This window comes from Quercus suber, unplaced genomic scaffold (assembly GCF_002906115.3).
Source record: "Quercus suber isolate HL8 unplaced genomic scaffold, Cork oak 2.0 scaffold_1047, whole genome shotgun sequence".
NCBI classification, from domain to species: Eukaryota; Viridiplantae; Streptophyta; class Magnoliopsida; order Fagales; family Fagaceae; genus Quercus; species Quercus suber.
In genome coordinates, this window is record NW_027070457.1 from 89,899 (window position 1) to 104,550 (window position 14,652).

At 35.2% G+C, this 14,652-nt stretch overlaps 2 protein-coding genes across 2 annotated transcripts; both read left to right on the forward strand.

Moving 5' to 3' along the window:
* Positions 1-842: 842 nt before the first annotated feature.
* On the forward strand, positions 843-6,313 carry LOC111999538 (uncharacterized). The gene is given in 10 exon segments (XM_024031670.2): positions 843-960; positions 963-1,264; positions 2,048-2,092; positions 2,231-2,309; positions 2,312-2,359; positions 2,910-2,979; positions 3,103-3,151; positions 3,707-3,804; positions 5,400-5,538; positions 5,767-6,313. Coding segments are annotated over 10 exon segments (1,029 nt in total). The 5' UTR covers positions 843-908; the 3' UTR covers positions 5,914-6,313.
* Positions 6,314-11,495: 5,182 nt separating this feature from the next.
* Positions 11,496-14,526, forward strand: LOC111999542 (small ribosomal subunit protein eS7). Its single transcript, XM_024031674.2, has 6 exons — positions 11,496-11,630; positions 12,878-12,962; positions 13,050-13,123; positions 13,224-13,347; positions 13,742-13,924; positions 14,124-14,526. The coding sequence occupies exons 2-6, from the start codon at positions 12,888-12,890 to the stop codon at positions 14,241-14,243; spliced, it is 576 nt and encodes a 191-aa protein (XP_023887442.1). The 5' UTR covers positions 11,496-11,630; positions 12,878-12,887; the 3' UTR covers positions 14,244-14,526.
* The last annotated feature ends 126 nt before the right edge of the window (positions 14,527-14,652 follow it).

The following is a 14,652-nucleotide window of genomic DNA, read 5'->3' on the forward strand; positions in this document are numbered from 1 at the left end:
AAAATTGAGCTTGCCTTGTTTTCTAATGGAGTGTCGCTGCTTGTCATCGCCATTGAGAGATCGTCGTTTGTTGAGCAAGAGGTAAGGGGTGACACGGTGGCAGAGCAAATAAAAGAGACAAAGAGAGGAGGCATTGAGAGAGATGAGAGACTGAGGGAGATAAGGGATTGAGGAAGACGATTCACAGTGAGGGAGGAGAGCGAGAGTGAGAAACGGTGGTACTGTGTGAGTGAGAGAGATTAGAGGGAGAGAGAAAGAGAGGGACGCTATTATGTGACTTGGGAAAAATAAAAAAATTATAAGATGTAGGTATACTGGCCTAAAACTCAAGTTTGCTACACTTGAGTTCCATTTTTTAAAAAATTTACTTGATTGGAACTCGAGTTCCATTTGGGTAAATTTTTTTAACGGTTTGGAACTTGAATTTAGCAAACTCGGGCCCCATTTGGTAGAGTAGTTAAACAACATATTTTCAATTTTTAAATAACATTATATACTTTTTTACCCACACGTATTTCAAAAAAATACAAACAACATTACTCAAACTCCTCTACCAAACAGACCCTCAAGTTTTTCGTAGTTTTTTTTTTAATTTTTTTTTAAATATATCAGATAACTAAACTAATTGGAACAAACTCAAGTTCCAGAAAGAGTGTACTTAACTAAATAAATTTTGCAGCATGCTATTCACCTAAATTTTTTAAAAAATTAAAGTTTGCCCCAAACCCGTAGTTTAGGTTTTAGAAAATGTTTCCGTAAAGAAAGAAAAGTTAGAAAAAAAAAAAAAAAGGAAGTGTTCCAGACATTTTAAAAATATTAATAATTTAATTCAGGTAAAGTCTATCTACTCTGAAATATGATAAAATCCAGGGTGGAAGTGGGTGAGTGAATGTTGAGCTCAAACAGCAATGGCTGCTCTTCTACTATCTTCCCACACCATCTCTCTTTCTCAGCCAAACCTTTGCTTCCCAGAAGGACCAAGAAGGCCCGGGCTGTTCTCAACAGAACTCAGAAAATGCAAGTCCCCTACGAGTTGAAGCAGGGACAGACCCGTCTTTTCCATAAGCTCCCTTCTGGCCTAAACATGGAGGTCATTGTGCAGAAGGGTGTTGTAGACAAGGATCCATATGACAGAAACAGTGAAAACCCACCTTTAGTATTTGTCCATGGAAGCTACCATGCTGCTTGGTGCTGGGCTGAGCACTGGCTTCCCTTCTTTTCAGCTTGTGGGTTTGATTGCTATGCTCTAAGCTTGTTGGGTCAGGTAGCTTCTCTCTCTCATTCTATATTTTTTCCATTCTTGAAGCTCAAATTTGTGTAGATTTGTATATAATATGATGATGTTAGCTCCATCTTATTCATGATGTTGGTTTGAATTTCTGTGGTGCTATGTAGTAAGTTGGTCTTCATTTATATCTCAAGCTGTCTCTTTTTTCAAATATTTACTAACAATCTTGATGTATTTAAATCTACACATAATATGTGGAACAGGTGTAAATGTATTTGATGATCCATGTTTGTTATTGCTTTTTTTTTTCTTTGAGAGTTGAGACAGTGTGGGAAAAGGAAGGAGACTGAAATTGAAATGTTCATTATTGGGGAAGTAAAGGATCCAAAAACTTTATCATTATTTAGAGATTTGAAAATTTTATAGAAGGGTCAAATTCCAAATCAATTTATTGTTTCTCTCTGTGATCATCAACCCATGATGTCTGAAAATATTTGGCCGCAGACCTGCAGTTGACAAAAACCTAGAGAACTTGACCTTATTGGAAACCTAGAGAGCTAAATTTTAGCTCTACGCTAGGTGCAATAGTTGCATGTTGTGTCTCCAAGTGTCATGATGGTGTGTGTATGGCCATTACCTCTATACATCAGTTCCTAAATTTTAATTACAGTTGCAAATCTTTTGGGTATGGCATTTAGATCTTCTTGCACTAATTATATCTGTGTATATGTATACTATTGAACCTATCAAACTACTGGATTTACGTTCTTGTTTGTATGCTGTGGGACTAATTTGGCATATCCTATTCTACATGGTCAGGGTGAGAGTGATGCTCCTTCTGGTTCTGTTGCTGGTACTCTCCAGGTATTTTAGATCTCCATTGGAAAAATGGCTCCTTGGAAATGATAATTATGATGGTAGTAATTATTTGTTTTGTATGATCCACGGTTTCCATACTGGATATGATGTTCTTATTTCTATTCACTTCAAATTCTGCAGTAGACACATGCAAGTGATGTTGCTGACTTCATCCAGAAGAAAGTATTGTTACCACCAGTGTTGCTTGGACATTCATTCGGGGGCTTATTATTCAGTATTACATTGCAAATGTGAAGAATAACCAGGCTATAGGTAACCTTAGAATTGGTTCATAATCATTTGAAGAAGTTGAAGCAATACTCTGTGGATGAGGCATGAAATAAATTTGTAGAATTAGAGACTGCATTTCAGATCTAACTCAATTCTAATCTGATTGAAAATATTTAGGTCAAATACAGCAAAAACCCTTTATAAATAAACTGTAGTGTCATTTCTTATAATTGATAATCAATGAAAATGTTGATATCTCGTCTCACTGTGGAAAGAGTTGTCATCCATAAGGTCATTAAGGTGCACAACACATCAAAGATGTAATGCGAAATTTAAGATACATTGCTTGCACCTGAGACAACTTCTAGAAATTGATTTGTGATCTTAGTATTATTTTAATTTAAAGCCTCTAAAATTGTGCTTGAAGGAGTTATCTAATATCGTTCCTGAAACTGGAATGTGGTCTGAACCACAAGCACATTTTAAGGAATCAGATACTATTTCATTAAAATGCTTCTGGTTGGTCTATTGAATTCATATTCCTTACTATTTTTTCCCTGTTTTGTTTTGTGCTGATTGGGCTTGATTCTAGAAATGGAAAGTTTTTACCCCAAGCTTACAGGAGCTGCTCTTGTCTGCTCTGTACCTCCTTCGGGTAATAGGTGATTTTTTCTATTTCCTCATTTTTATGATATTCTACTTATCAAAAAGAAAATATTTATGATGTTCTATTATTCTTTTACTTGAACCTATCCCGATTGACTTTCTTCAATTGCTTTCTTTAGTGGGTTGGTGTGGCGGTATCTCTTTTCCAAGCCTATTGCTGCTTTTAAGGTATCTGCTTTCACTTTTTGAAGAAGATTATATATGTGCATTGTTTGTCATTTACACTCACAAAACATCATGTATTCACAAAAACCATGATTAATTGTTTAATATCTTAGCTCGTCTAACTGGTTACAGTTTTTGACTTAGCAGTTCATAAACTCGCATGTCATAGTTCATTATCTTGAAAAAATGCTGCCTAATTATGTGCAGAATGTTCAAAGAAAAACTTATATTGCTTTATGTTTACTAGTAAAGCTATTAATACTTATGACATCATTGCTTGATCATACAGAAGGTATGAAAACCTTGTCAATTTTTGTCCTCAATTTACTTTGTGTGAGTTTGTACACTAAAAATGGGAGTAATGCTATGGACACATAAAAATGAACAACTTTGTGGGTTTGTCCCCACATGGCCCACCATCACACCTCCACCACTCACAACTCGCCATGTGGCGAGTTGTGGCACAAGTTGTGCACTCTTATGTTTCCCTAGCATTACTCCTAAAAATGGAAGTCGGTCATTATTGTGACTTGGATACATCTTTTTGAACTTGACCAGATAACACGCAGCTTAGCAGCGAAAGCTTTCCAAACTTCTCTTCCACTTTGTAAGGAAACATTTTTCTCTTCAACAATGGAGGATCAACTGGTTCTACGGTTTGTTTGCAATCACTTCTCTTCAAGTCTATTAGCATTTTGTTTACCATGGCATTGAAGAATATATTTATATCTTTAAATTTGAACATCAGTTTGTGTGTGGACATACATTTATTTCCTTGCTAAACTGTTTTGCAAGGAAAGTTAGGTAATGGCTTGTACCTTGAGTCAATGTCTGGCAAAATAATGCTTGTGAAGCTGATAGTTAAACCCTGCTTGGAAGTTTTGCAAAAATGCACATTTATGCAAAGAACCTCATTACTAAGGTAACCTCAAAAAAATTTTAAATTTAGTAAAAAAAAAAAAAGGGTGTGATGTTTTCTGTATAACAGACAAAAAGGTTCTGATGCAAAGCTTGTCCCAAATGGAAAATGTGGAAAATGCAATTCCTAGTAGATATCAAGATAAAATATATAAGATTTCTAGTATATTAAAAAATGATGAAACACAAATTATGGTATATAAAATGTGCTGAAAAGAACATTTTTTAACACCTCCATGGGCTCCTTTCTTGATTTCAAGATTGATTGTGCAGATTAACGCCTTGTTGTTGGATTATTGATTGATTGTTGGCAGCCATGGTTTCAGGTCCAGTGATCCTAGAGAACTAGGTTTTTGTGTTTGATGTTGGAGGATGGTTGGGCAGTATTTGGGACGATGTTAGGGCTTTAAGAGCGCTATATTTCAAAGCTTTTGAGGGAGAGTGATGTGACTAATGAAAAAAAACAGTAGGATTGCTGGAGTAAAAAATTGACTCTTAAAAACTCTAGCCAATTTTAATACTAGTAATTGAAAGAAAAATCAAGGTCTTAACTTTAATTATTATTTCTTCATATCCTTTTGTTCACTTAATGCAATTTGGTGATCTAGAAATTTGTGAATTATCAATTAAAATTAATTGGTTTTGTTTGTTATTAGGATGAAGTTCTGAAAACTGCTGATATTGGGTGCACTAGGATAAATATGAATATATTACTTTTTAGTCCAATGCTTTTGATTGTAAACATTCACTTAAAAAAATAAATATTCCTTCAAGTAGCCATATTGAGAATCTAAAGTCATATCTAATTCCGCAGACATTTATCCATCTTATATTCTTAAGAAATTTTGCTGATAAAGTTTTTGATTAGTACTTACAAAAATAAATAAAAGAATTGTTAATTAGTTTTGTTCTAAGCGTCCAAACGATCTTTGTTTCTGACTTCAGTTTCAAAATTTCTCTACTTCAGGTTTTTCCCTGAATTATGTGGTTTCCATCAATTACCTGAGTTATTAATTTATAATTAAATGTACATCTTGGTGCCGACCTATCTTATAAATTTTGTTCAAATGTGAAGATCTTATGGATTCAGTCCAGTCTCAATTTTGAAAACCTTGGTTTACATTGAAAATAGAGGACAAAAAGAGACCTCTCAAATATGAATAGTTTAAATTTTCATTGTGTTCCATACATATGGCTACTTTTGGAATCAATTGATCATACACTGATTTAGCATGCCTATGCCTAGGAATTTTATATCCTTTCTGTTCTACAAATCTTTATATTTTTTGTTCAATAGTGGAACTTGACCTTCAATTTATTTACTTCTCATCAGTTACCAGGAACTAATGAGAGAAAGTTCAAGGATGCCATTGTTTGATTTGCGGAAGCTGAATGCATCACTTCCAGTTCCTTCAATCCCAAAAGGGTCTGTTGAGCTTCTTGTGTTGGGTGCAAATGATGATTTTATTGTGGTAAACACAAGTTTAACTCTTATTTACAGAGTCTGCTATTGCTGATATTACATAACATCAAATCTACTGATTCACTAGTGCCTGTTTACCAAACCCCACCATTTCTTCTTCTACACCTTTGATTCTACTTTGCAGTTGATATTGCTTTTGACCTGCTATGATTAAGGGTTTTTTTTTTTTTTTTTTTTTTTTTTTTTTTTTTTTTTTTTTGTAAATTGTAATTATTAGGATGCAGAAGGTCTCAGAGAAACAGGCCGATTTTACGGTGTGTCACCAGTCAATGTTGAACGGGTTGCCCATGATATGATGTTGGATTGTTCATGGGAGAAAGGTGCAAAAGTTATCCTATCATGGTTAACTGCTTTGAATAAGTAGGACCCATATGACTTGAAACAAAAATTTCCAAGCTCAGCACATAATTTAACTCAGAACTATGATATCTGGCTTGCTACCTTGAGTAGCTCATGTCAAGGGCCACACAGGTGCAGGATTAAGCTGTGTAGTATTCTTTCAAGTGTTCCAATTTTCAGGTGTTTGCTCCTTTCAGGACATCGGAAAATTTTGGAATTTTTGAGTGTTTGGGTGTGCTGCAGCATTATTAGATTTTTTTTTTTAATCAGCATTATGAAAGAATTGAGCACACTGAAATCTTACCCCTCAAGGCAGTGTTTGTATAATAGTATTAAGAGCAAGTATGGATTTATGTATGTATGTTTATCTTAGAATTCTATGTTCAAAAAATGAAATGTCTTCCTTGGTCATTTTCATGATTCAACTCCCTTTGAGTGGCATAAAAAAATATTTTGATTTCACTATTAGTCATGTTAGTATTTTTCATCAATCACTAAGTAGTAAGGACTATGTATGTATGTTTATCTTAAGAATTCTATGTTCAAAAAATGAAATGTCTTCTTTGGTCATTGTCATGATTCGATTCCCTTTGAGTGGCATAAAAAAATATTTTAATTTCACTATTAGTCATGTTAGGATTTTTCATCAATCACTTAGTGGTAAGGACTATTTTAACACAATATCAAAATTTTAGAGACTAAAATGACACATTTGAAACGTTAAAAACTAAATTAACACAGTGTAAAGGTTAAAGACCAAACATGTAATTTACCAAAAAAAAAAAAGAATAAATAAGGAGAAGAAACAAATAAAGAAAAAGTATTGGCTTCATGATTTGTGTTGAAATGGGTCCTAATAATATTAGCAAAAATGAAAATTACAATGCAAAATGAGAATCCTTAATTGTATCTCTAGAAAATTATAAATGCAAAATGAATTCTTCATAAAATGCATTTAACGGGAATCCTGCATTTTGTATAATGCATTTTTAAAAATTATTTGGCAAAGTAGCATTGTTGGAAACTTATTTGGAGAAATATTCTCTTTTGGATTTCATCTCTTAAGGTGACAAGATGCACATGTTGGCTAAGCTAATGTGGCCATTTAACATTTTTTAGTCCACCTAGATCTCATCTCTTCAAGACACAATGTCTCATTAAACACATTTCATCCCACCTTCCTTTTCCCTTCACTCTACTTCGACAAAGACTATCTCCTTCTCTCTCAACCATTAACAATGTTACTGTGGTTTCAATTTGCGGGAGTTTGAGATTTATGTAAATGTATAATTTGGCAGTGGAGATAGCGCTTAAACCACAAGTGACAATGCCACCAATTGTCAGTTCATAGATCCCTGGTGTTCCAACTTCCAAGTCATATGTAGGGACAATGGAGGCTTCGCTGGCCTAGTTGAGAAGATCGACTCTAGCATCTGCAAATCTCAAATTTGATTTTTTTATTTCGAATTTTTGGATCGAAAATTTTGTGGCTTTGTGATGAAAGGTGTTCGACTTAGGTGCAGGCAAAAAGGTCTAATTGTGGTGGTTGTAGCCTTTTTTTTTGGGGGGGTGCAATTGGACAACATACTTAATCGTAAAATCGAAAATTTGACACTCTATTTGTAACGTCATTTGAACCGTCTGATGAACATAAATTCTATTCCAACATACATTTAAGCTTATAACGATCAAAATGACGTGTAGAACATTACAATCAAACCATTCATTAAAAAATCAAGCCACGTCAAATTTTAACTTTTAACAATTACTACGCATCAAGTTTTAATTATATGTCAAAATACCATTGGTTTTAATTTTGTACGCAAAAATGTGTAATTTAACTTATCAAATAAATCGGTTTCTCAAAAAAGAAAAAAAAAAAAAAACTTATCTAATAAATCTTATAAGATAATAATAATATATTTTTTTCTCCTTGTAAAAATGAGGAAAATCAAAAGTTAAGGACCCGTTTGGTACGTGTGTTTAAACAATAGCTTTCAATTTTTTTTTTTGGAAATACATGTAGGTGAAAAAGTATATGAAAATATATGTAATGTTGTTTAAAAACTGAAAACATGTGTTTGAGTGAACGTACCAAACGAGGCCTAAACTTTACTTGTAGAACACTTTAATTATCACTAAAAATAATTTTAAAATTCGTAACTATCCTTAAAAAAATCATATAATCAAGATAAAATTGTGCGAAAATTAAAATTTCCTAGGACATAAGTGTTGATCTACACTCGGTCACAAAATCACAAGCGTCGACAGGCATTTGTGTCCAGTATTCCACCAAATCTAAATTTTTTATCCTCTTATCAACTCGTAACTTAGTTCAAATGTGTATTAAGGTAAACATGAGTTCAAAAACTTAGGGAGGGATGGAAATAAGGGTAATTTTAACTTTCTAATCACTAAATACAACCCTTTCATTAATGAAATAGATTTCAGCCTGATAGGGGTATTTTTGGCAGAGGATTAAAACCCCCAGAAGCGTCATTCTAGGGTGACGATGGCGCTTGCATACCTGTCAACTCCATGTGAACCAACGAGAGTCCTAGGCCAACGCCCTAACCATTTGATAACCCCTCGGATTAGGTCCAACAGAAACCCTCTATGAAGTTGATGGGAAGCCCTTTAGGAGCCGAAAGGGAGGGGTAACTGATGGGTCCATTGTGGCCTGGCTTGGTCCCTACGCATGCCCATACATGGAAATACCTTGCGCACCACACAAAATAAAACCCAGTACTCACCCATATCTCCTTTATATGGAAAAGGACCTTGAAATCTTGGAAACCCTATACGCCAAGCCCTCTCCACAAGGAAAGATCCCTACATTCAAGGGATTTCGATTCACCACTCACCGCTATATAAGCACTAGACCTCCTCTTCTCTCAGGTGTGCGAAAATCCCTAGCTCTCTCACTATAAAGTTCTTAGAGATTTCTCATTCACTAACTTGACCTTCGAAAGGTTCTTAGCCGGTAACACACTGATGCCTTCTGTTTGGTCCATTTGTTCTTGTTCCACAAGTACCCATTAGAGTGCTTTGGAACCTACAACTCACTGACGATTTCAGAGTATCATCACAGCCTATAGTTTTAGATTAGTGAATTGTTGGAGAATTATTGAAAGAAACTTCAGAGAGACATTAGGTTGCTTCTTGCAACATCACTCTTTCAAGCCAATTAATCCCAACAACTCTAATCTATATTCATTCAATTATATCCTTCTAATACAATCTTGACAATTATTCTCTAGTCATCACGCTAGAATCTCCTACATACATATACACACATAACTCACTTAGATGTTCAACTAGAAGACATGTGGATTAATCCTAAAGAGACAAGTAAAGCAAAGAATTTTATATCAATAGAAGAAAGCTATCATACCACTTGAAATAGGTCGTGCATGTGAGTGGAATTCCCCGTTTTATTTAATTTTCATGGTTGAGTGTGAATTATATGATCATGCATTAAATTAGGTTTATAATTCCGTTAAATATTACATGATGAACATATTTAAAGTCAATCAATGGATACCAAAATGACATGTTGGATGAAAAGTGCATAACGTAACATAGCCATCACTTTCCTCAAGATTGATCTACAGATCAGGCAAAATGGGTGCCTAATACTTTTCTATTTTCGTAATCAAGCCTCCGATTCAAACATTGAGTTTATAGATCGAGTCTTTGTCATTTTGTCTCCTTAGATTTTAATTAGGAAACAAAGTAATGTAATTTTTCCTTTTCTTAGATTGTATCTAGGCCTGAAACCATACAAATTTTCTCCTTATCATTTGTTGATGAAATTATTTAATAAAAAAAAATTAATGGTAGTTTTCTTAATTCTCTATAATAAAATAAGTGACAACTCCATACACATGCACACATGATCAACACATCATTTCTTGAGGATCTCTAATTGGGTAATGAAAAACGTGGATCAACACAACAATGGGAGATGTAGAAAGAGTGGATGGTTTATTGGATATGGATTAGGTTAGTTTTGCACGATCAATTTGAGTTTGCTAGATCTAGGTTGGTGTGGATGGTTTCACAACAATTGCTATGGCTTTGGTTACATGGGACTATTTGATTGTCACGGTGATGAGTTTCAAGGGTGACAAATGGAGCATAACATTATGAGTTATCTTTATAATGAACCATGAAATATTGCATCCTAATCATTGTTTTGAATTTCTTTCTTAGTGGATCTTGTGAGTTCTATGTCAAGACTCGTATTTTCAAGAGACGAGATCCAAAAAATGTTATTTCTTCAAATAAGTTTAAAACAATGTTATTTTGCAATTTAAAATTCAAAAATGTTAATAATAAGCAAAAAAAAAAAAAAAAAAAAAAGGAAATCGAAAAACTTGCCAAACCATAAGGAAATTGCATTTTGGAAAATGCATTTTATTGTACATTATTGCTAAGAAATTTATAAAATTTGTCTTTGGTACAATTACCAAACCCATGATAAATGGTTGACAGTAAAGCACTTTCAAATAAGAAATTTATTTTAATTAAGTCTTTAAAAAAAGGTTTGGACATCACTTTTATTATATATATATATATAGGGCTGTCCACGGGTCGGGCCGGGTCGGTTTTGGGCCCAACCCGGACTCGACCCGCCGGCGTCGGGTGGGAGGGTGGAGGAACCCGAAACCGACCGCCGGAAAAATCAGTCAAGTCGGTTTCGGGTGAGGGTGAGCGTCGGTCGGGTCGGTCGGGCGCCGGAGTAAAAAAAATCTTCGAAATCTGAAAAAAACGGTCGCCGGAATCTGAAAAATATCGCCGGAATCTGGAAAATTATGCCGGAATCTGGAAAATCTCGCCGGTATCTGCATTTTTTTCGCCGGAATCTGAAATTTTTCACTAAAAATTGCTGGAATTGGCCGGATCTGGATAAATCCCACTAGATCTAGCCGGATCTGGTAGAGATCTCCTCGGATTTTGTCGAGATCTCCTCGGATTTGGCTTGATTTTGCAGGTTTGGCCGGATTTTTTATACATCTCCGGTCGGGTTCGGGTTGCTCGGGTTTTGGAGAAGCAAACCCGCCACTCGACCCGCCGGTGTCGGTTCTAGAGAACGGAAACCCGCCGCCGACCGACTGGACCTTCGGTTCGGGCCGGAATCGGGTCTCCGGCGGGCGGGTTGTCCGGGTTGTCGGGCTCCGGTCGGGTCTGGACAGCCCTATATATATATATATATATAACTAAGAAGTCTATTAAATTTTGTTTTGTTTTGTTTTAATAAATAGGGATTTAAATTCAATTTCTATTTCTATTTCATAGAAGATTAAACCATAATATTAAGTCACAATGCCATTGGTATCCAATTAATTTTTTTTTACTTATTAAAAAAATAAAATTTAAATTTAAATTTGACCTAAAAAAGAAGCAATCTTAAATAAATAATTAAAAAAAAAGAAAAAAAAAAGGGAGAATAGAGGAGAATGAAGATTGAGTCAGCGGCACCAAGGATTATGAGTTACGGACAAACAAGCCCCCAACTATTCGCGTCACCAAACACAGTTAACAAAAAATAGATCAAACGGTGTAGAAGCGCCTTTAAAACCCTTGAACCAATCTCTACCGTCCATTATTAGGTCGAGCTCCTTATAAAACCCTACAATACACATTTTCATCCTCCTCTGTCTCATTGCCGAAGTCTAGGGTTTTCACTCTCTCAGCGCAGCACAGCTTAGCTTCACAGGACTCGGCCTTCACTTCTCGGTACGTAACCAAAACACCACATGGGGTAGCCTTGTTTTTCATTTTTCTCATCTGGGTTGTCGTTGTTTTCTCCTATTTCGGTTTTGAATCTGAGATTCAAAGATCGTGCTGTTTTTGTATATGTGAAAATGATAGTGTGGGTTTTATAATATATGTTCTCTGAAAAGCTAAGGGAAGTGGGACGAAAGAAATTGAATGGCTTTGATAAATGGGTTTGCTTTATGTTAGAAGTCCAGGAAATATATGCTAACATATGCTCTTTTTTGCTACAACCATTTATGTTGTGTTGTTGTTTTTTGACTATTTTATGCGTATTGGGTGATTTTGGTGCCTAAGATATTGATTTGACAATGCAAATGCCAGTAGATGCTTCGTAGATATCAATTTAGAGGCTGGTACTATGAGATTCGTTAAAAAAAAAAGTGTTGAAAGGCTTTTGTATGATTTGAATGAAACCAAACAATTTTGTTTTAACGAAAAACGAACAATTAGTTGTGCAAATGGAGTCTGTTTTTTTGGATCCCATTACACTGTCGTCTGAAATTTTGGTTGCTGAGTAAATTGACGAAAAGTAAATAAAAAAAAAGGCAAGTAGGCCAACGAATGTTAATAGGTTGACTGGGAAATTTTATTCTCAGGTCTCTATTGTTTGGACTTTTGAGACTGAAAATTTTAATTAGTCTTGTCATGTGTCTTTGGATTGCTTGCTGCCACGAGCATAGATTATGAATTTTGATGATTGAATTGCCTATAAGGGTTGTCATGTCCGTGTGATTGGAGTAATAAGTGCTTAGTTTTCATTTTTTTTAGCAAATGAGCTCTCTGTTTTGACGGAGGTGAAATTTTAATTGGGCTACCTTTTGCAATTTATTTGCCAAGCTGTTAGGAACATTTTATGGACTTTCTTTGTGAAAAAAGAAAAAAGCTGTAGACAATGTTCTACTTTCTGAATGAGATCTAATGTCATCTACGGATAACACTGATTTGGAAGCTGTATATGGTATGGATGTGGTTACATGTAAAGAAATGTATAGGGATAATGATTACTATTCAACTGGACAGTGAGTTCTAGCTTATATGGGTCCTTTCCCCTTGTAAGAGCAAGGTGAAGTGTGGTGTTCATGGGTTCAAGACCACTGGGTGTGCTACCTACAATTTAAAAAATGATTTCTATTCAATTGTGTGTTTCTTTTATGTCATAATACCTCCCTGAATTAGCATAAGATTTTGAATTGCCCTTGCATCAGATCTGCCAAGATGTACTCCTCAAGGAAGAAGATCCAAAAGGACAAGGATGTTGAGCCCACTGAATTTGAGGATACAGTTGCACAGGTTACTTTTTATGCTTCTCTCTGACAGCTTGTGTTTCATAATATCTGCCAGTTCAATATATTAAATGTTTGCTTGATATTGATGCAGTACCTCTTTGATTTGGAGAATACTAATCAAGAGCTAAAAAGTGACTTGAAGGATCTCTACATCAATTCAGCAGCGTGTGTATTCTGACTAGTTCTCTCCTTTTTTTTTTTTTTTTTTTTTTTATGGGTTAGAATTTTTTAACTAATAATGATGACAACATATTTAATTCAACAGTCAAATGGATGTTTCTGGAAATCGCAAGGCTGTTGTTGTCTATGTTCCCTTCAGATTGAGGAAGGCTTTCCGCAAGATTCATCTTCGCCTTGTTCGGGAGCTGGAGAAAAAATTCAGTGGCAAGGTAGTGTGTCATTTTATTCTATTCCAAGTGAAAGCTTGCTTTGTTGTCAAATTTTGGGTCCTTGCTTGGCAGCGAGATACCATAATGCAATCATTTGTATTTTTCCTGTTACTTCCGTTACAATGCAGAATAATTAGTAAGTTGTGTATTTTGTGGTGTAACAAACATCTTAAACATTGTGAGATGTACTGTGGTGTATTTTGTGGTGAATTGGTGAATTTTTATTTATTTATTTATTTATCTTAGTTTTGAACTTCCATACATAATGTGCCACATTAGTTTTTGATCTTTGCAATATCAAACTGCCATTCTCTGCTCTAATTGTGGTTTTTGTTTTGTATTCTTACTTAACGCACTTTGTGCGCTTTAATTGATCCTTGTTACTGTTTGGCAGGATGTTGTTTTGATTGCTTCCCGCAGGATCGTTCGCCCTCCAAAGAAAGGATCTGCTGCTCAGCGACCCCGCACCCGCACACTAACATCTGTCCATGAAAATATGCTAGAGGATATTGTGCATCCTGCTGAGATTGTTGGGAAACGCATCAGATACCGAATTGATGGATCAAAAATAATGAAGGTAATTGCAAACCTTGGTCTGTTGGTCATTGTTTTGTCAATGGGCTTTAGTTCTCACAAGAATGGGAAGTAGGGTCAGGCTGTAGGTCCATGACCCAATGAGTTATCATGCCATTACCAAAAAAACTTATATTTTTGTTGGTATGTCTCACCTTGTGCTGTTGGCAATTGGTTAATGGTGTCTGTTGTCCTGGTGTCAGGTATATTTGGACCCTAAGGAGAGGAACAACACGGAATATAAGCTGGAAACATTTGCTGGAGTTTACAGGAAGCTTACTGGCAAAGATGTAGTCTTCGAATATCCAATTGCTGAGGCCTGATTGTGCTGCATTCATCAGCTTTTGTTTTGGCACTGTTATTTTATTTTAGAGTTCTATAATTTCATTGAGTAGGATTATGTTTAAAAATTTTGACTGAGATTTGGTTTGATGTCTTTACATAGGACCAATGAGACTCTTGTGTTGAATTATGTCTTTTCCATGTGTCTAATTTCTGCGAGCTCAGCTTGGTGAACTTATTATATCAAATGTTTGTTGGGTTACGGTTTATCTGCCATTATCTAATGGGGTCCTAGTCAGGAACTGATATCCCCTGTTGGTTTTATTAATGTGTCTATATTTGTGTTGCATGGGAATCAAACTAATCGCTGCAGCGAGTGTTGGTTGGTATATATGGGCTTCAATTATTGGGTAAATTTTAGGTTGATTTCAATATATGTGGTGCATTAGG